The following is a 22,595-nucleotide window of genomic DNA, read 5'->3' on the forward strand; positions in this document are numbered from 1 at the left end:
AATGTAAATAGGTGAATACAAAATTCAACTACCCAAGTTAATAAATATAGAAAAATATAAAATGTAATCATAGAATTGTGAAACCATCCATAATTATTTTGAAAGTTTGCTTATTATTATGATATTCCATCCCACTGTCATTATTAGTACTATTAGTATTAGTAATATTAATAACAGAATGGGTCATTTTTTTTAAATTAAATTTTCCATACCTTTTTATTCCCCAAAATAATAATAATGATAGTGATAATGATGATAACAGAATGGGTCTTTTTTTTAAAAAAAATAAATTATTATCAAGTTTTATTTAAAAATGACCATTTTCCATACCTTTTTATTTCCCATCATTTTCCAACCATTTTGTTTTTATATAATTTAAGTATTCACTCCCCTAAAAGTATAAGATAAGACAAGATAAGATAAACTTTATTGTCCCAAACGGGAAATTTGTTTTGGGCACATAGTGCGACATAGCTGCATAGCATATACAACCATCATGTACAGTCAAGACACAAAATAGAAAACCATGTAGTACAGCAAGAATGCTGATTTGAATATCGTGATTGTACAATCAGGACTACTGGGCAAGATAAATTCATCAACTATGTCATAACAGGTAAGGTTAAGAGATTAAAAGCTCCTTAAGGTTGCATTACCCCAGGAGATAATAATTAGACGTGCAATAAAAACTGTCAACAGTGAACTAGGTGACCCGAAGTCCCAGGGCAGTTGCCCACTCTGCCCAGTTGATGATTATGGCTCATGCACCGTATAAATACAACATATGTATAACAAATGCATTTATGGCTGTTCAACCAGGTGAAAAATTAAAAAGGCTATAATGCAAAACAACTGTGTGACCTGTAAAACAGCACAAACACTCAATGACATGCCCTTGGAGACATTCAGGTGTGAACCACCAGCTGTTGTCAGGATGCAGATAAATTGCTGGTTTTCTGTCCTGTCTGATAATTGATTGCAACAGCTGTTTCTACTCTTCATCCCAGATGTGACGAAGCCTCTGACACAATTGCTGGAGTGAAAATTAGCATGATTCTGGTAAACATCTGCTTTGGGAGAGGCCTTTGGCAGGTGTTTTGCTTTCTCAATCTGCTCCACACACTGAGAGTCACTGTGCTGTCATGTAATTGTCCTGCAACAAAAGGCCAGTGTTGCACAGTCACCTTTGATATCATACAATTCACAAGACACAACTGGTCATTGTGCCTTCAGCAAGCCAAAATATGATTTTCCTGCATAATCAATGAATGATTTGTGTTTTTTTCTTAGGTTCATGACCGCCCAAAAGGGTGTATGAACATCTGGCTACTCTTTTAAATAAAAACGTGATCATTAAAGGGGCATTTTACTTCTTATTCCCTCAAAAACGGTATTCTTAATAAATTTCATTTCAATGTGTAATGAACGCCTAACATGTCGGGTAACTGTCCTTAAGCTTTTTGTGTTCACAAGATATGGACGCCAGATACATCTTGCGCTTGTGACAATGGGGTTGGTTGTCCTTGTGTTATTTTAAAATCAAAGCGAAACTGTACCTGTCCCTTTGTAGTTTTGGTGCTAATAATGGTTTTATTTTAAAATCAATGTGTAAAAGCCTAAAAGAGAAACACAGAAGAGCTGGATTTTTACATTTTGATGTGAAAAACAATAAGTCCTCTCACCTCACGGTCATGTGTCTTACACCTTTAATGACCCTTTAGACCTCTGACCCATCCATCCATTCATTTTCATTTTCCTCCTGGGGGACCCCAAGGTGTTCCCAGATCAGATGAGATATGTAATCCCTCCAGCGTGTTCTGGGTCTGCCCCGGTGCCTCCTACCAGGGGAACATGCCTGGAACACCTCTAACAGGAGGCGCCCAGGAGGCATCCTGATCACGTGAAGGAGCAGCGGCTCTACTCCGAGCTCCCTCCAGATGTCCGAGCTCCTTACCCTATCTCTAAGGCTGAGCCCAGCCACTGCACAGAGGAAACTCATTTGGACCGCTCGTATCCACAATCTCATTCTTTCGGTCACTACCCAAAGCTGATGACCACAGGTGAGGGTTGGGACGTAGATGGACCAGTAAATCGAAACCTTTGCCTTAACAGTTCAGCTCCCTCTTCACCAAGATGGTCAGGCACAATGCCTGTATCACTGCAGAAGCTGCACCAAACCACAGATTCTGAAAATTCTAGTACCACCATTTTTTTTAAGTTTTTTTGGGGGGGCTTACACCTTCATTTGATAGGACATTTTTTATCATGAAAGGGGGGGAAAGAGAGGGGTTGACATGCAGTAAAAGGCCGAAGGTTGGAATTGAACCTGCGGCTGCTGTGGCATAACAAATAGCCTATTTTACAGAATGGAGATATGCAGTTTGAAAGACATGGCTTTAACCAAATGAAAAGGGTTAACACATATACTAAATTGCGAAAGTACACTCTCTCATCTTGAGTCAAAACAACTTATTCAAAGTGAGGAAACATAACACAGCAAGACATCAGGGAAAGTTATGAAATCATTTATTCCCAGTACGTGGTTGTGTACATCTCCAGCATACGATACTGTGCACATGAGAAGCATCATCATCGACATTAGGCTGTACATGAACAGTGGTCACCTCTCCTGCTCACACTCTCTCACACACACTCAGTCACACAGACAGACAGACGACTGGTCAGGCCTTCAAGGGTCCTAAAACTGCTCACCAGAGTTTGCCTGACTTGGTATCACATCCGCTCTGTTACTGAGCACAGTTTGCTGTGCTGTGGTACTCATGTCCTTGTAAACACCTCAAGAGCTACAGTCCTGGCTCGGGCGCATGGTGAGACAAAAACACAGATGCTCTCTAGTCTCCACATTCTTTTTTTGTTGTTGTTTTGTTCTCCTTCTTATAGGCGGGTAAGAAAAGGGTGTAGCTGTAGGACTACTGACTACACATTGAGCTTGAGTTTAGTGATTTCTCAGTGCAGACTTGGTCTCTAACATCTGGTTAAAGGAGGAAGGGTTACACTCAACAAGAACCAAATAATCCCTTCATTTCCCCATCTTCCACATGCTCTTTACTAAGCGGCAAGCTAAACACAGTTCAATTCAATTCAATTCAATTCAATAGAACTTTACTTATCTGACAGGAAAAAAGTTTATGACAACTACGGACATACTTTTTTTGCAAGAACAAAACATGATACACATGCACACACACACACATTCTGACACTTAGAGGCGTGCAAACTGTATGCACCTGCAACACTGCCGGACATTGTGTACCAAAATTAAAGGGGGTCAACTAAACCAGTGGCGACTCCGAGGACCTGTGTGAGATGTCCCGCCACTTTTCAAAGGGCACTCGAAACACATGGCCTGTACTGCGTTCAGCTACATTAAACACATTAAAAGATTTTGAAGATGGATGTGGAGCTGCCATGATTTTCTAGTCTACAGGGTAGGACTGTTGAAACCAGGCTAACGCTGTGATACATCTCCACCAGCGTGCTGTGTGATGGGTTGTTTCTTGCAGAGCAGATCCTGGAATGGAGAGTTAACTACATGTACATGCAGAGCACAAGCAATTCCACTAGATGAGGGTGTCACTCGCCATCGGATCAATTCTATGAATGCTTCCAATGACCGAGATGTACAGAGCCAAAATGAGGCTTTTCCCCCAAAAATGCCTACCAATCTGACACCTATTTGGTCCACTTTATACAAGGTTTTTGGATAGGCGTTAATGCTCCGCATGCCAGTCTTCTACAGAGGTTTGTTCCTCTTTTTCTGCATATTTATGGCCACAATACCAGAAGGTGTAAACCATGCTCCTCTAAACCAGTGTTTCGAACTCAGCACAGAAAGCAGAGGAGTCAAAGACAAGGTGCGTGTGCACTGTGTTTGTGAAAAGTGAGTAAAATATTGAGCTAAAAAGCCGGTATGGCACCAGAAACGAGTAAATTCAATGAGAGCAATAGAAACAGCTGCTCCATAAATAAAGCATCAACTAAAAAAGTAAAAGCGCAGGCCAAACAGGACGTACATGAAGAGAGTTGTGACGTCATGTCAACAGGGATATGGCTGGAGGTCTAAAGTCACACAGGGTGACTCTATGTGACAAGAGTTAATGAAATCAGTCCATATGACAAAGTTCAAGAAAAAAAATTGAATGTTGGTGTCAACATCCATTAATGACGCCATTTCCACAAATTTAGCCTGAATATCTCAGGGGTTACCAAGCTCAGCTGATCAATAAATGGTTTATTAAGACAACCCCGTCGTGTTAAACAAGCAGAGTAAATTGGGATTCTCCGTTAAGCAGGTTAGTATGTTGAGATCGCATGCTGTTCAGCAGTACAGGTTATCAAATACTGGCCTAGTGCTGGTTGTGCGCGTTGTGTAAGAAGGGCAACGAGCAATAAGGAAACTCTGCTTTCTTTCCTTCTCCTGCCGGCCAGAACGTCACTCTCCCCTCTCTCCTGGAGTCCCCCCAACCCCCCACCCTTATCCCACAGGAACCATATAAAAGACAAAAAATAAAATAATAAAATCAAAATACATACAACATCATTATCTTTCCCCTGACCCCATATCCCCCCAGTCTCTCCTCTTTAAACTAATCTCCTCCGTTAATAGTGTTTTCAATATGAAACAGTGGACGCACCCATGTCAGATTCTAACATTTACATGGCTTTAGCATAGTCTGTCTGCTTTCCGTCGAGCGATCGCTTGGAGAGAACGGGAGGAGTACGAGGAAAGAGTCGAGGCAGGCAGAGAGGGACAGAGGGAGGCTTCTGCTCCAAAACAGAGGGTGGAGTATTAGTGATGCCATCTGTCCTCCTCCCTACTTCAGGATTAGATGGAGTCCTTCGCCCAGTTCATCTGGAGAGGAAGATGAGTGTGGTGCAAGAAGAAGTACATTAAATCCTTGTCAAACAATGGATATGTAGAGCCTTATTAGAGGCCAAGTACAACACAAGACACTGAAGGCTACTGATGCATTATGAGCTCACCTTTGACAGTGCTGATCAAAAAACAGCTCTCGTCAGGCAAGTTGTAAACCATCTAGAAAAGACAAAGAAGGACAGTGAGATGTGGCTGCTCATCAAATGTCAACTTGTAGACAGTGTTTCTTTGGCGCTTTAGTTGTGACTGAGGGTTCATTAAAGCAGGAGCCATACAGGACAGTATGTGCGCCAGGATGTAAATCACATGCAAATTGTTGTTCCTGATCAGACAGCACACAAAGTAGTGACGCACATCTTCTATCTTCCTCTGTACAGAGTGAACCAGTCTCAGTCATGCCCCTTACTCTCACCCCATTTACAAGTATTGATTTTTTGAGGCAGATACCAACATCAATATTTGAGGGTTGAAAAATTATGGTAATAATATATCGACCGGCAGTCATTTTTGTTACTTTTTTTTATTACTTTAAGGGATTTCAGCACCTTATCTTTGGGTAGGATTGGAGGATTTAGAAATGTCGAGGTGCAGTGAGGTTTAAATGAAAGAGGGAAAGGTCTTAAAGTCATCATCTTAGATATGCTTGTCACGACATCAGTATATGTTTGGCAGAGCTGTTTTGCAGTTGGTTTAAGTTTCAGCACAAAATGCATCTCAAAGGCTAATGCCTAGTTCACACTACATGACTTCAGCCCTAATTTTCTGCTCACCAACAGTTTTTGGATCTCCCTGACAAAACCCCAAGATCAGAGACAAATCAGAATTGGCTAGTCGCTTGCAAATTGGTGTTCCGATGCTATGTGTGAACTGTTCAAAGACACGGACCAAGAGGCTCACCAATGCACTGCAAACACTCCCCAGATATCTAGCAGGCTAAATACCTGGACCTGTCTGGGACTTCGTTGGCGAGTTACAGCAAATAAGAGCGCAAGACACGGGGTGAGGTCACGGACGAGCAGCGCTGCAGAGCTTTCCAAGATATGTGTGTGTTAAAGAGGCACTGAGAGACAGTGACGGAGAGAGGGGAAGAGATGGTGGAAGGTGGACTATTGCACTAAATATTTCTGAAAGTTATTAGCCTAATAATTTTGCTTTGTCACTTTTGGGGCATTTTCAGACTGGAGGAACCTTTTCATAGTTCGAAATACCCCCTTGTTGTTGTGTTCGCCCTGCAAGAGCTAGGAACAATCGTTTTTAATACGCCATTTTGAGGGACTTTTTTTTTTGCTTCTGAGGTACATCCTCAGCACATGAGGAACCATGAGTTACAGGAGTGTATGGTGATTTGTCCAAATGTAAGTGGGTGCTACCAGGTAGGAGGTTCCTCTCAGCAAGCCCCCCCCCCGAAAACTCCTTTTAATTTGGTATCTTCTAGTAAGCACCTTTCAACCCTTGGTTGGTGTTCGACCAACGCATCACGTGACATCTTGTAGGGTGTGATAACTTGTGTGTGATTTATACTTCGGGATTGATCCTGGCTTCATATGAGCAGAGGAAATCTCAGCTTGTCGCTAGGCTAATCTATACAATGTAAAATGCCATAGGCTTGTGCTAATAATGTTAGCATGTTATATTTGTCTGGAAAATGTGTTTAGTATAAGACAGTTGTTTTGTCGGTAAACCTTGTGAGCTGTAATGGAGCCAAATTGTGTACCGTTACCTTTGTTAAATGTCACTGTTGTCCCTGGTTTTATATGAGAAGAGGAAAAGATCCCTAGCGGCTAGGCTAATTTATACAATGTAAAATGCCACAGGCTTGTGTTAATGACTTTAGCATGTTGTATTTGTGGGGAAAATGTGTCAAGATAAAGACAAGTGTTTGTCTGTGAATGCTGCGAGTTATAGTGAAGCTGATTTGTATAGTTGTGTTTGAAATCGTCGCTATTAAGCCATGTTTAATGTGTGTTTAATGTGTGTTTTGGGTGTATTTTGAATCAACTTAACTCTACAGCACTTCACAGAAACCACCGCTGCCAACTAGTGTTTTGGAAGTGTAACTGCAGAGTGACACAGACACCCCACCGCACAAGTATAAATGCTCACAACTGCGTAAGACATGTACGTAGGCTCTGCCGCACAAGTATAAATCCTGCTTAAATTTTGGCTTTCCCCTGTGTTTGCTTCGCTGAGTGACTCCTGCCAGCACAGAATTGTGACGAATGTCAATCTAGAGTGATGTAAAAGTCATGTGACTGTTACGACTGCAAAAATCAGATCTGTATCTGATGTAGGAACCATATATGAAAGTGGCCCAAATCAGAATGGAAAAGATATTTAATATGATTTGTGCTGTTGTGCAGACTGTTATGATTTAAAAAAAAAAAAAAAAAACACAACACATCCGAGTCACATAAAAGAAAAAAAGGCCACTTTTGCCTGCAGTCTGATTGCATCCATGGTGACGTGTTTGTCCTGCTCAAAGCAGAGAGGTTTGAGTGTCCCCCACAGTTTACCTTTTTAATTATAACATCCTTCTAATAAAGAGCCCTCCACCGCTGAGTGTGTGACACTCCAAATATTAAAGACAAAGGCAAACAGCCAGTGTGTGTGTCTGTGTTTGTGTGTAGGTACCTGGTCACTGAGCAGGATGTGTATGCCTGTGGGACCCTGTCTGTACACCTGGTTGATCGTTCCCAGTGGAAGGCTGCACACACACGCCATCTTTCGGATCAGTTCAGCAGCAGTGAGCTCCTCTAGGTACAGAGCATGATACACTGCACAGAAACAGAACAGAGAAGATGTTAACACTCACACACTGCATTACTCTGATATCAGCTGCTGTCAAACACAGAGCTTGTTTACCATGTAAACTAGGGGAAATGCTGTGTTCTCCATTTTCATTGGTGGCGTGTCTCTCCAACAGAGGGCTCTCCTGGGGAGACTCCTGACAGACGTACACTGTCAACCTGGGACGCACTGACCTGCACACAAACATGATAATTTATGCAGTGAAACATACTGGCACCTTCACAACGCTCATGCAGGTGTACACAAAAACTGACACACACTTGGTAACACACCTGGATTTAAGTGCATTGAAGAGTCTGATCCCATCTGCTGGCCCACAAATCTGGACCAGGTCGTCCCGGGTTAGCTTCAACAAATCAGAACCTAAGACACAAGTGAGAGGACCAGTCACTCAAACTGCAGCTGTAACATTACATCCATGTTTTAGTGTACGTGACAGCGTGTGTGTGTGTACCTGAGAAGTGAGAGAAGAGCCGTGTGTAGGAGCTGAAGCGATTTTTCAGTAGCCACTTCTGTGTGTCCTGTATGGAGGCAGTGGGGCTCAACTGCTGCAGAGGAGGACAAGAGACACATACACACAGTAAATTCCACCTGGGAAATTTTAGCCACACGCCATTAGCAACACACACTGAGGTTAGCACAACAAGCAAGTCAGTCATACTGAAGTGAGAGTAAATGAAACTGTGAAGCTAGCAGACCCTAGAAGAGCTAGAGGAGAGCTGTGTATTAGACGAGGACAATCTGTCAGTGTTGTTCCACTGATGGCATCACTCAGATGTGTTGATCATCGGGATGACAGATGTTTGGGTCATTTGAAAATTTAAAGCCAAAGTGGAACTAATTGAAACACTTGTCCTGGTGCTCCTAAAGTTTTATTTTTTATTATTCTATGTATCTTGGTGTTTTCAGTTTTGTATCATTTGTATAATTTCTCTGCTGGATTAAGTGAGTTACTGCCTCAAGTGAGGGAATTCAAGTATCTCAGGGTCTTCTTCACGAGTGAGGGTAGAATGGAGCGTGAGATAAGGTTGGGTCGGTATGAGGGAAAAAAAAAAAAACGGTCTGGTTTTTGTGAAAGACCACATCAAGTCGGTAATACTGGATTTTTAATTGACTCATTTAAAATAAAAAATGACCATAGGACAACAGAGTGACAGTAACATGTTGTTTCAAACTCCAGGCTACAGTAGAGGCCTTGGCGCATGCGCACTTGCACCCCCTAGCTCAGTGACGTATGCGGTCCAGCTGGTCTCCAAAAAAAAAAAAAAAACCCGGTCCAAGATGGAGTACCGAACCGAATTGGTATTACCAAGAACTGACCCAACCCTAGCGTGAGATGGATCGGCAGTTTGGTGTGGCTTCTGCAGCGATGTGGGCCCTACGCCAGTCCATCGAGAGGAGAGAGCTGAGCCAGAAGGCGAAGCTTTCGATTTACTGGTCTGTCTATGTCCCAACCCTCACCTATGGTCATGAGCTCTGGGTAGTGACCAAAAGCTGATCTGTCAATCAGCTGATATTAGGGAGGCGTGACCGTCCTTTCAGTTTTGACAGGACGATCACGCCACCTGCTGTCCGTCTGCCGCCTCTCCAAGACGTGTCACAACCACCATCAAGTGACACGTCTGAGGAAGGCAGAAGTTTCCGCCGAAACATGTCAAGGTATGTAACATCCTAACACATGTCTGAGAAAAAAAGAACAACTGAAGTCATTATCAGAAACTGAAGACATAATGAACACCATTGAACCAATCCCCATCTCAGTTTACGAGAACCTAAAGTAACGTTGGTTATTTTGTCTGAACAACTCTACTGCTTACGTTTTCCACCAGTTAATTCAGGTGAGAGGAGTGAAGACTAACCTCCGAGTTGCCATGGCTACCAGGGTCTGCCTGGTGATTGGGTGAGGACGAGTCACTGAAACACAAGAGACGACAATTAGGAGAAGTGAGACCAATGAACACCTCAGTTAAAGGCCACAAAGACACAGACACACTTACCTGTCCGGTACTGAGGAGGTTGTGTAGGTGGACAGCGGGGCGGAGGTGAAGGAGGGAGTAGCTGCCTGGTTGGGGCTGACGTAGGCGTTGTCTGGCCACGGGGAGCACTAAGAAGAGACACAAATATATTTATAACACACCATTTATCAGACTTACTGGGTTAATCAACACAGTCCAAATATCCCAAAAGAAAAGACAAAAAAGGTTGAGGGAAAGTCAAGGGTGGATTGGGAATTTAGCTTTACACCAACTCCGCCCACCTAATGTCACACACATGGCACTGAAACATCTCCTTCTCAGCAGCTGAGGGTGTATAAGCCTCAGACTGCAGCCAGGTGTCTACAGGGGAGCAGACTGTGGACAGAGTGAGGGGGAGGAGGAGTGGAGGAGAGGGGAGCAGGGTGCTTACACTGCCTCTCTTGGCCAAGGAGTCGCCACAGTCAGCGGGAAGTGTCCGCTTGCTGGACTTTTTCAGCTCGTGGTCACCCGCATCCTCTATGATGGGTTCAAGCCTCGTCTACATACAGACACACAGCAGAGGTTAGCCAGCCAGCAACCAGCACAGAAACACAACCAACAACCTGAGGGCAGCCTGAGTTTGGCATACAAGGGTAGAAAATGTTGTCTTACTGCTCAATGATTCACAATTTCAGATTTTGTTCGAGGATTTTTTGTTTAGTTTTAGGATGATGATGTTATAAACTCTGACAACAGACATTCACAGCTTTGTGCAAATCCTCATTAGAAACTTCATATCTGAATAAATGACATTAAACACATCCCTAATGAAGACGTACACAATCGTTTTGGCGCTCCTCTACAAACTAGACTTGATAACAAGATGAGGTGCGTCAGGATCCAAGTGGCTACCTACCTCAGCTAAACATTCACAGTACACTGTTGTGCATCCCAACGTTGCTGTCGACCACTTTCCGAAACATACCAGATGCCAGACTGTCTTCAAAGCAGCCATTTGTTTCACATCCTGTTACTACAGAATTAAAATATACGCGAGGAGACTTCAAACCTGCCTGAGACAGGTAATCCATCACTCCTGTCACTCTGACTGTTTTGTCAAATTGTGTCATCCCCACATTTTGATGCGGTGCAGTTCAATAGCAGATTGCTGTGGTAGTTTATTGATTACTGCGTTTTAATTCAAGAGCCTTATGTTGACGGAAAGACAAAATCAAAGCCAGTAAACAACAAAAAAAAGAAAGGCAAAGAAATAAAAGGGATCATGTGAATTTGGTAGCTCCTTGCATTAAAATGCCTGCTGTTGGGTCGTGTTTTTTTTCCCCAGTGTACTGATCCAATGTTTGGTTGGCAGAAAATTAACTGGCATGAATCGTGAGAGCGGATAATCATCAGTTAGTGTTGGTTATAAGCAAAAATGCCAATAAAAAACTGCTTTTCTCTTTTTTGTATTACTGTAAAGTGAATATATCTGATTTTTTCAGATCAAACAAGCAATTTGAAGTCTCACTCAGACTCACCCTGGGCCTGAGTCCACAGCTGCCGTATCAGAGAGCAGTGTGAAAGCAAGGAGCGCTCACTCTGCAGCTAAACCTGGGGACCTAAACGTCCCTAGAAGTACACTGAAAAGACTGCTCAACTTGACAACTGAGGGGTATCCAACTGATGATTCGAATCTGCGATTTTCATTTTGTAGTTACAACCAAACAGGCAGTGTAATATTAACATAAGCAATCCCTTACTTTTAAAATATTACCATAATCGCTATTTTTCTTGCCATTAATTACATCTTTGTTGAAATACGATGTACTAAAGCTGCCTCTGAAGAACAAGAGAGAGAAACCGTGGGGAAAAACTCTGTGAATTAAAGGGTTAATTTCAACCAAAGCCGAGTTGGCGATTGTTGGAGCAGTGTACTAACTAACTAGATGATTAAAAGAGTTTGAATTAAGTGTTTTACAGTGCATAAGCAAAGCAGTTAAGCTAACGTTAGTTTGGTAAAAGAGAGGAACTTGAGTGGTGTAAGGTTGTGTTTTTCTGTTTAATAAGGAAAATAGGCGCCTCTGATTGACGTGTGCTGTCATCATAACAATTGACAGCAATAATCATTTTCTTTTGTACCAGTCAAACGACCACAGCGAAGAGTTCAGGGTTCTCTGCTCATTTTATCTCTATGACTTCAGCCTAATTTGTGGTCACGTATTAGTGAGGCCTGATGGTTGATACCGGCTGCATACTGACCTCCGACAGGATAGTGGTATCATAAGAAGGCTGGTACTTTTCCTTCTCTTGAGCTGTGCGTTTCTCCATCTTCTCCCTGTCTGTCTTTTGCTTACGGTCCGCCCCCTTTGGCTAAACATGAAGCAGAGACCGGGGAAAGGAAGACAGATTTAATTTGCTGTCAGGGCTGACGCATGAGGTGGTATAAAAAATGCCCCCCCCCCCCCCCCCCCCTGAGAAGGTGTACCTTAAAGACTTTGATTTGGCAGGAGGCAGAGTGGAGGTGCTCTGTGTACTCTCCACTGTCTCCCTGGGCGAACGTGTCGATCTGGATCCTGAAGGGGACGCCCTTCTCTCCGCCGTGCTTCCTGGGAGTGAACTCTGTGCTGATGCAGTGCACCTGCAGACAGCGGGGAGACAAGAGTCAGAGTGTGATGAAAGTATGTGTTTGATGTGGAAATTCAGTGGCACGCCCAACAGATGGCACAGAAGAGAGCTGGTGTGTGTGTATGTTACCTGCACAAAAACAGAAGTTCTTTTGTTCATGTCCCACAGGAACTCTGCAGCGTTCAGCTGGGAGGGGTGAGTCTTCGGCTCCACAATGCCCACTGACATGGGGATATCTGTCTCACACAAACACACACGCACAGATATTTGAACTCTGAATCGCACACATGGGATGGTTTAAGTAAACATTTCTCAGCAGGCTTCATTACCGATGTCAAGGAGACGGTCGCCAGGACGATTCCACCTCCAGCCCTCCAGCTGCTGGTGCTCTGTGTACTGCAGCCGGCGGTCGTGAAAGACCACGCGCACAGTGCTCTACACACACGAACACACAAAATGTTAGGTATGAACTGTATTTGATGTAAGACGTGAACTGCTCCGGCTGTGAGGATCCTCTCACCTTCACCATCTTGTTATTGATCTCTGGTAACTCGTCTGGCTTTCTGTTATCCAACATACGCACCTCATAAGACTGGCCTGAGAGCAAGAGAGCGAGAGAGATATCCCAACATCAAAAGAAAGTGAAAAACATGATGAGAAAGGTGCGAAACACCAGAGCTGGTAAAAACAAAACAGTGGAGTGAGTGCCACTATCCTTTCCCTGAATGTTTTATTTGTGTAATTCAAATGAAGTTCAAGTTTTATCACTTATGATTATAAAAAACTTCTGTCATGGTCTGGGTGAATACTCAAGTCTGATTGGCTGTTGGGTGTCCATTAATTCCAGATAACCTACTATGCAGTTCCAGTGAAACTGTCTGTTCACCGCTCTCGATTAACGCTGTGGCTACATGACAGTATCAGTCTGTATCTAAAATAGGACGGTGACTGTAAAACACACGAGCAGCAAGAACCACACTCCCCTCTGAGCTCACTGATACACAGTAACACATCAGCAATCATCTCACATCCCATCCACTATTCTCAGTACTTCAGGCTGCAGCTGACAGCAACGTCACACATGGCAATTGTTTGTAAGTGAAAATCTTGATTCATCTGCATGCTGATCCATGGCTGAAGTCCCTTGTTATTTTTGCTGCATGTGTTTTTCCACAGCAGGGCAGGTAAAAGAAGTTTATCTGTTGGAGGTGAACTGTTTGTCTGCAGCTCTTCATCAACATCTCACTGTGGCTGTGTCTGATTTCACACTTCCCCCCTGCTGCATTATTACACTTGTCTTAATTGAAGAAAGGCCGCTAACAAAGTTCAGCTTATTCTGTGATAAACATATTTTAATTACTTAAAAATAAAAGTCCCTTATTATTTTGCTTTGTAAAAACTTTTATTGTGAAGCAGCAAAAAAAGGAAATGTTGAGTTTTCGAGCAGCAACATCAAACTTCTAATACGGCCGATAGGAAGCATGAAACAGTAAAATAAAGCAGATATCTAAAGTACAAACAGGACGCAGCAGGAGAGAAACTAATCTGCAAACCACAGAGATTCAGTTAGAAGAAATACTGTACTAGAAGAGCTGAACACAGAGAGACTTTTAAAAATGTCTTTCTCCCTGGTCTCCTGCAGACCGGTATGCGTTATGTGGCGCAAAATATATCAATACATTGTAAAAAAAATAAAATAAAATAAAATAAATAAATAAATAAATCGATATACCGCCCAGCCTTAGGAATTACTAATAGTTCATATTCCTAAAATGGAGTTTGGCGTAATATTTTCTGTCAGGAGCAGAATGGGAAATAATCTCTGAGGGAATCTAGTGGTAGTCTTTCATATGGTGACCCTGCAAGATCCCCAGTCTTTGCAAAACCTTATTGTGTGTGACTAAAAACTCACATTGTCTTGATATGCGAGAGGCTGTCCGACTTTCGTCTTGTTATAGCCTTGCAGTGTATGGTGGGCTTAAGATGACAAAAAGTGTGTTTAGCCCACAACATGTTAACAGAATATTTTCCAGTTAAGTGCATCATGAACTAATGTCATGGATGACCAGACCATCTTCTTACAGCCCACTCTGCAGTTTAGAAAATGTTTTGCGTCAGCAAACAACAGACCTAAGGTTGCACTTTAGCTGTGCTAGCATTTCTGTGTAATTCCACATTTCCATTTTTATGTATGAATTCTGTTAAATCCTGTAATTCCAAGAAAACTGGGCTCAACAATACAGCTTCTATCTTGCTGTGATGTAGCAGAGACATACTGGTGGTGTGAAACACTATGTGCTGAGTAGAGGTCAAAAGAGGCTGCCACTCACACCAGCGATGGTTTCATTTTACAGCAATTATACTAATGTGCAATGAATTAATGCGGTAATTATTTATTGATGTTAAATGATGGGTGTGTGGCCTTATCATGCACAAACCACATCAGATACCATTATCTGCACTTTTAGTTGTCCAAGAAGAAAAATATGAAGTCCACTATCATATTTGAAAGACAAAACGAGGTGACGTAAAACCAAAACTTTCTCCTGGCTGCATGCACTGTGTGTCTCACCTTGGTTTAGGTATGTGAGCGTCTCGTCGTGCAGCTTGACAGCAGGCGAGGTGGCGGCGCACAGCACATACTGGAATGGGGGATTTTTGGTCTCGCTTTCAGGAGGGAGGCTGGTGTCCTCCTGCTTAAAGATTGGCAGAGCCAGCACATCGCTGAGAGAGGCAGGAGAGAGAGGAGAGAATAACAAACAGACAGTCAGCATGGACGTGATGCAGAAAAAGCCTGCAAGAAAAGCATCATGAAAGAAGCACTGTGGCAGCTTTAAAAAAAATTTTGTGAAGGGCTTAATTGGTGCATCTTTGGCCTTTTGTCTAATATTTATTATAAAGCTTTTATTGAACATCCAGTACCATAATGATTGCAGCATAATCACTGTGACCTCCCTTAAAGCAAAGCCAGCCTTTATTCCTTAAGTCTTCCCACTTTGCTGTTATCTCCAACAACATGTCAAGTTGGTCTGTGCCATTTAAACTGTTGCATGCTCCATTTCTTGGCAAGACAATGCTTCCTCCTCATAGTGTGGAATTATTAAATGGATTGGCTTATTTTAAAAGAAGTGACGAAGACTCTCCATCGATCAAATGGCTCCCTCATTATGTATGCATGAGGCCGCGGTGGGATAAATGAACAAAAACACCCAGAGATAGCCTGAGCTGCTGACACACTATCTCTCACACTTGGCAGCCACTCTAGACAACCAACCCGTCCTCAGCTCACCCTGACAAATGCTGCAAGAGTGTCAACCGGTGCACCGTGAACAGGAGTGCGCGCGCGCGCGTGTGTGTGTGCGTAGATATCAGTGGCTGTGCAGAAAACGAGTCCTATCCATGCAAAGAAATGCAGATCATGGCATCTCATTACCTGAGAAACTTTTTGGCAAGTCATGATGCTACTCTAAACCTGAGCCAAACTTTAAATAAAAAACCCTTGACAATTTCAAGACAGTCCTGCAGCACCTTCTTCAAAACAACATCGTCTTCGCCTGCAGTCTGAAATCACTTCTCTCTCTGAATCACTTGCTGCTGTGTTTTCTTTGCAGAGTGGGTGCCCAGACAGAGTCAACCTGGGTGCCGCAGCCCCGTTGAGCCCTGATGCCCAGGAAAACTACATCTGCTTCCTGAAATCCGAGGAGCTGGCTCCACTGAAACACACTGAGACATTCTGTTCCTACCAGCTGCTGACTCCAAACATGCCCCACAACCCACCCCAATGCCACAGATACATAGCACTACTCCTGCAGCCACTGACACCACACACACTCTCTGTTTTTGCTAATTCACTTACATGCAACCCAACGCTCATGAGAAACTGACACACAACTACGTCACACTCAGATAAACGCACACTAAAAGCAGATGGCCGAGGAGGCAGCTGATAAGACGCATGCGGGTCCTGGGAGATTCTTACCTTAAATGTCATCACCCCCCATAGCATGTTACATAACTCAGTGCAGACATACCAAAAGTTACTAATTAAACAGGTGGTTTACAACAGTGCCACTTTGACTCCAACTTATTCCAACAACTCAAGAAAGGAGACAGGAAACACATCTATCCTACACACACACACATTATCAACAAGTAGTGCGGACTTAGTCATAAGATGTCACATTTAGGGACAAATGTTAGAATAACGTGGTGACACGTTGACAAGTCATTATGTTAAATATGGAAGATGAGAGGGCTGCGTGTATTAACAGCAATTTGGGCATAGTGACGACGACTGTAGGTGTGTGTGTGTCTGGAAACTAGTGCTGGGTATCATGTGAAGATTTTAGATTAGATTTTGTTCCAATAAAATACCTGTGCCATCAAAAGTGTCAACAAAACATTTTTTTCAGTATAGAGAAGTTTTAAAAATAGAATAAATTCAACTGGACAAACTGTGTTGCTGAGAAAAAATGGTGTGATTGGATCAGAAGCTCTAAAGCAGCAACTTTATCATGGACCCTGTGGTGAGATTGATTTGTTCAAGAATCTGAGCAGGCGTTCAATACCAACACTTGTGTTATTGTGTCAAAGGGTCAAGATTTGAGATTGAATGCTTGGTCAGACTGTTAGGTTTGTTTACTTATTCCAGACATTTCTACATATAAATCTGGAAACTTTTCAAATGTAAAACAATATTTCTGTCTCCTTATTTAACACTGATGCTTATTCTGTTAGCTTTAATGCCGTTGGCTTTTCTTCTTCTATCTAACTAAACTTTGATAATCTCTGATCATTACTTAGAAGAAGGGATGAGCGTGATGAGTCGACTAGTCTATCAAATGTCAGCACCAAAGCTACTTGTTGATTAAATTTAAGATTAGTACTATCATATGCAGCTGTGTTTACCCAATGAAAATGCTGTTGTAATAATCAGGCATGTTTCCTTAAGATTTATTTTCCTCAATAATATTGTTTTTAATCAGTGTTACTTGTTAATTTTTAACTAGTGAATTGTCGTCATGTTTTGTAGTATATTGTGCACTTTTCTTAGTGTACATTGCAAAGTGCCACACATTTTTAGAGGTGTCTGAAACCCAATTTGGTTACTGAAAAATGTGATTAACAATTTCAAATGGCTCTTAAAATATATGCAATATTTTATGGACAATGTTCGACCTTAAATAGTAAATTGTGCTCAATTTGGACTGTTTTCTGGGTGTTTTCTTACATTTAAACATCAGGGAAATTGGTTGTTAGGAACATCCCTTGTTAGAGACACCTACTGTCTCTTACATTATGACTGTAGCTGGAAATTTCTGATGAAAAATATCTTATTTTATTTCCAAAAAGGATGGTTTGGTGTTTCTCAAGCTGCACAAGAGTAAAGAAGTGCTGCAGCTTCTACCACTTCCACCTTCAAGTCAGTTAACTCTTTTAAAAGATATACTAAAATCAGACCTTTTACATGATGAACAACTTTTTGTTTCCACACACTGGTCTTTAGAAACAAAGCCATAGACCTGTTCTGTTAAATCAACAAGTTTGAGGGGCCCAAACAAGGCCTTTCTTGGAGACTTCCTCTGTGTTATCTTGAAATGTACACAAAGTTTAGGTCTCTCTCTTTTTGGCACATAGTCCAGGCAACAGCATTAACTGATTTAACGTCTTTGTCCCTCACAGTGTAATAGGTATCCTGTCTTTGCTTTTGTGTGGGTTTAGAGAAACATATCTTTGCCCCTGATCGTGGCACCCTGCAATGACTGCCCTACTCCAAATCCCAAAACAAAGAGAAGCCATCACACTCAGCACAAAGGGAGTCACACACACAGCCATAGGAGGATGTAGTGTTAACATTTGCAGACAGAGTGTATCTCTGTATCTGTGTGAGGAAGCTGGGGGTGGCATGTTGACTCCGTCTCTAACCTCATGCTGTAGGCTCCAGCCCCCAGCTCCTGCCCGATGCCGGACAGGCTGGCATCGAAGTCGTGAACCAGCCCCGACTCTATGGTGGCGTCGTCCATCTTCAGCACCCAGGCCATCGGCCCCAGCTCCTTGTCCTCGGCTTCTACTCGGAGGGCCGCCAGCTTGCTTCAGGTACGAGAGGTCGGCTAGCGAGGAAGTGGGCTCTGCAGCTTCTGAGTGACACCGTGAGAGGAAAGTTATGCTGCTAGCCCGTTAGCCGCTCCTTGGCAAGCTGGGCAAGCGAATCGGTAGCTTTCCACAGAGACTGGATGTATCGCCATATCTCCACACGAGGGTTTTTCGGGGGGGCTTTTGTCACACAACGCGGTCCTCCACAGCTGGCAGACTGTGTGAAAGTAACAATAAGTTAGGGTCCGCTCAGCTAGCAAATGTTAGTCGTGACTGAAGATGCGAGCTGATTGTCACCATGCAAACGTTAGCTAACAGCTAGCTAGCTAGCTACCACTAGCTCTACTTAAGCAAGCTAGCGTGAATCCAGCAGCCCCGTTGTTATCCCAAATCTTGAAGCAGGCTAGCTAACGTTAGCATGTGTTAACAAAATGCCACAAGCACAGACGATGATTCTGTTTTAGTCCACACGCCGCATCCCACGCAGCGTCCGCACAGCTGTTGCTACCTAGCTAACAGGCTAACTAGCATCAACTTCACTTGCTTCGTATCAACTGTGCGATGTCCGGAGACCTAAGAGCAGCTGTCCTCTGGCGCTCCCTGTACCGTCCCGACCCGTTCTCCTCTTCTCATCGTGGGGCTGGAATCACCGCTGAGGTTTCCCGGTCCTTGAGACGCAGTCCTTTAACCATCCAAAGTGCAGCGGTTGACACAAAACCAGGCATCAACATGGCTCCCTCAGCATACAGACCGTCGGTCTCTGAAGCCTGCAGGGCTGCCACCGCCAGCCTCAGGAAGGATGCCAGGACGGCGAGCAGCCAATCACAGGCCGCATTCTTTGCCCAGCGCAAGCGGATTAGCCAATCAGAGGCCTCCGAGCTTCCGTCATTGTGTCCAACTGTACTTGTGCTCTGCCTCCCAGAAAGTATAATGCACCTAAAGTCTACACTGTCAACACAGATGAACACTTGGGGAGGATTACTCAGTGGAGGAAGGTAACCAAGTAGCTACATTTACTCAAGTACCGTACTTCAGTTCCATTTCCAGGTACTATTTTATGCCACTTACTACTTTTACTCCCCTACATTAAAGAGCCAAATATTGCACTTTTTATTTCACTATTTTTATTTTTTAAGCTGAAGTCACTTTGCAAACGTAGATTATTGATACAAAATATAAATAAACTAATAAACTGTGATATTATGAGTTGAGTAATTAAAATCCGCCCCACCTGTAACAGCTGCAATATTAAAGTGATGCACATATGGATGCATCAATGATTATAATTCAATAATAGATATGTATATGATCTTAAAATTAGCCATTCTGCATAATAAGTACCTTTACATTTGTTGCCTTACATATTTTTTGATGCTAATATTTTTGTGCTTTTACTCAAGTATGATTCTGAATGCAGGACTTTTACTAGTAACAATAAGTATTTTTACACAGCTGCATACTTCATACACAAATCAGTCAATCAATTTTATTAATAAAGCCCAATATCACAAATCAAAGTTTGCCTCAGAGGGCTTTACAGCATGCGACATCCCGACAAATACTTCTTCCACCACTGGATGTTGCATGCAACCCTCCGTTCTGAGGGGGGTTCAGTTGCTGCCGCCTGTAGGCTACTTTATTAGTCGATGCACATCAAATAACTAGTAGTATTGACTGTAAAATAAGTCTTCCTTAAAGTCAGGGTAAAGTAAAATCTGATATTTAAATCTGCAGCATTATACATGTTAGAAAACACCAGTTGAAAACATGTGAAAAGACTCTGGGAACTATGAAGTGCTGAATTGTAGAGGATTTTGAGGTGGGGCTCTGATGACGCAATGGAACAATCCTTAGCATAAGCCCCACCCCTACACTACAGACTGAATTACTGTGTTTACTTACATAACTTTTGGGTAGAAAATTCTCACATCACATAAATTAATATGTATGTACATATATATATATATATATATATATATAGTGTGTATATGTAGTGTGACAAACTCATATTTGCTTTGCCCTGACTTTACCTCTCCACATTGACAACATATATTCTATATCCTTCTATAGCAAGCAAATTCCCAAAATTCAGATGGCTTTTAGTTTTGATGTCACCCCAAGATTTTTAGTGTCCCCATCTGGCCACCCCAACAAACACTTTATGGGGCGCCACTGCATGTAGGCCTCCCCACAGTGATAAGGCTCCCCACAGTGATAAGGCTCCCCACAGTGATAAGGCTCCACCAGTGTCACGAAGCAATAACCAACAGTTACTCATTAACATATATAACAGAGACCTGAGACATCTCTGGGGTCATAAACTAAATTAAACAAACATACCGTGTGTAGCTGCTGCCGCCGTGTCTCTGTACGGGGGCTCGGAAGTTCTCAGTGTAAGGCTGCCAGAACAACATCGTGTCCCACACACAGCTGTCGCTACGGTCCGTCTCACTGCCAGTCAACACGGCTCAGCCCGGTACCGAGCAGGTCCACACAGCAGCAGCTCATGTCTGTCTGGGGTCAGTGTCGCAGCACAGTTTGCACCAGTCGGCTGCAGGCTTGGTGTCTGGTCAATAATTATCCACAGGTCGGACCCTGGACATGGCGCGCAGTCAAGTCTCTGGGTGGCAAAGTTTTTCCGAGTAGCAGAGTACACGCGCTATTTTGGCCCGAGGGGGGAAGACCCGCCTCAGGACGTGGTGACTGTCCCCCTGTCTGACTCCTCACACTGTGCAGGACATGGACGTCACAACACAACAATCAGACTGTTTTGCATGTAACATTAAATCTGTACAGTCACTAGCTGATATATTACCCTGACAGTATAAAGCAACATAAAATGCAAAGAGTCGAGTACAAGTGTTTTAAAACTGTACTTTTATGAAGACAGACAGACAGACAGACAGCAGCATATTAACTGCAGGGACTTGGCAGTGAGGAGGTGACTGCAGGCTGCTGCTCTATCTGAGATCCTCTTTAGCTGCACCTAAATTTACAGCCCACGGGACAGATGCATACATGAAATTCAGCACCAGTTTCTCAAATGTCTATGTTGCATGAGACATAAATGTTATATTTTAAACTGCATGTCTCAATTAGTCCACTCTATTAACTGCTGTGCACAGTTTCTTTCCACTGCTCTCTGATCCACCGTGTAAATTACATAACAGCTATAAACCAAACAGGACGGTGGCTCTGGAGCTGAAACTAATTTAACTGGTGGACATAAAATTAATCCTTCTAGGCTGTGAAGATGTTTTACTTAAGCCTTGTGAGATAGTAAATTTAATATGTTTAAGATATTGGGCTGGGCATTTTACACCAATTTCTGAAACTTTATGGACCAAATGATTCAGAAAGGCAATAAAAATATATTAAAAAAGAATCAAAGTTAAGTTGTTATCCCCCATCACTGGTTATAGACAAGAGTTTATGTGTAGTTTAACCACAGGGACAATTTAGAGTCTCATTTCAAGGATTTTTATTTGTTATTTTATTTATTATTATTTTTATTTTATTTCAATAAATTGTGAAGACAATAAAGCCTCCACAAAATAGCATTTTAAGTCTTGTGTGTGATTTATCCTGGCTTCACATGAGCAGAGGAAATCTCTGCTAGTTGCTAGGCTAATTTATACAATGTAAAATGCCATGGGCTGGTGCTAATAACGTTAGCATGTTGAATTTGTGGGGAAATGCGTCCAGATAAAGACAAGTGTTTGTCTGTGAATGCTGCCAGTAATATTGAATCTGATTTGTATACTTGTGTTTGAAATTGTCTCTATTAAGCCATGTTTAATGTGTGTTTAAAGTGTGTTTAATTAGAATGAGCCGCTTATATCTACATAGGGAGTGGGTCCTGGTTCACAGACATCGCCATGTTCCTACAGTGGCCCAAAATGGACAAACCAAACACTGGCTTTGATTGGGTCATTTGTGTTTTCATGTTAGCAACCCCTCTGCATTGGAAAAAAACACTGATTTTCCCGGTTTAAATCACCAGAGGCCTGTACTACTAAGCAGGATTTGGAGTTAATTAGGTAACATCAGGGTTAACTCTGGGTTTTCAGTACTATGAAGCTGGTTCTCTTTTTACCAGGATAAATCACCATGGCAACTTATGCTGAACAGCTAACCTGCTCCGGAGCAAGTTAACTTCAGAGAATCAGATCACACCCTGTCAACACTGCGACCTCTGACCAATCAGATCATTGAAG

The 22,595-nt window shown here is 42.7% G+C and overlaps 1 protein-coding gene across 4 annotated transcripts; it reads right to left on the bottom strand.

Annotated features, from left to right (window-relative positions):
- Positions 1–2,509: 2,509 nt before the first annotated feature.
- ubp1 (upstream binding protein 1) lies at positions 2,510–20,964 on the bottom strand. Of its 4 annotated transcripts, none has more exons than XM_033637018.2 (16): positions 20,719–20,964; positions 14,858–15,009; positions 12,806–12,882; positions 12,615–12,720; positions 12,415–12,521; positions 12,146–12,298; positions 11,920–12,030; positions 10,112–10,219; positions 9,703–9,809; positions 9,565–9,619; positions 8,160–8,253; positions 7,978–8,068; positions 7,760–7,878; positions 7,529–7,671; positions 5,005–5,056; positions 2,510–4,873 (listed from the first exon to the last, which is right to left on the bottom strand). In XM_033637018.2, exons 1-16 carry the CDS (start codon positions 20,790–20,792, stop codon positions 4,836–4,838), a joined length of 1,587 nt encoding a protein of 528 aa, XP_033492909.1. In that variant the 5' UTR covers positions 20,793–20,964; the 3' UTR covers positions 2,510–4,835. The 4 variants fall into 4 exon arrangements, with proteins under 4 accessions (XP_033492909.1, XP_078032037.1, XP_078032036.1 ...); XM_078175911.1 differs by having other exon boundaries at positions 8,160–8,250; positions 20,719–20,961; XM_078175910.1 differs by lacking the exon at positions 20,719–20,964 and adding an exon at positions 18,211–18,927 and having other exon boundaries at positions 8,160–8,250.
- Positions 20,965–22,595: the final 1,631 nt, after the last annotated feature.

Source organism: Epinephelus lanceolatus, chromosome 16 (assembly GCF_041903045.1).
Source record: "Epinephelus lanceolatus isolate andai-2023 chromosome 16, ASM4190304v1, whole genome shotgun sequence".
Classification (NCBI taxonomy): Eukaryota; Metazoa; Chordata; class Actinopteri; order Perciformes; family Serranidae; genus Epinephelus; species Epinephelus lanceolatus.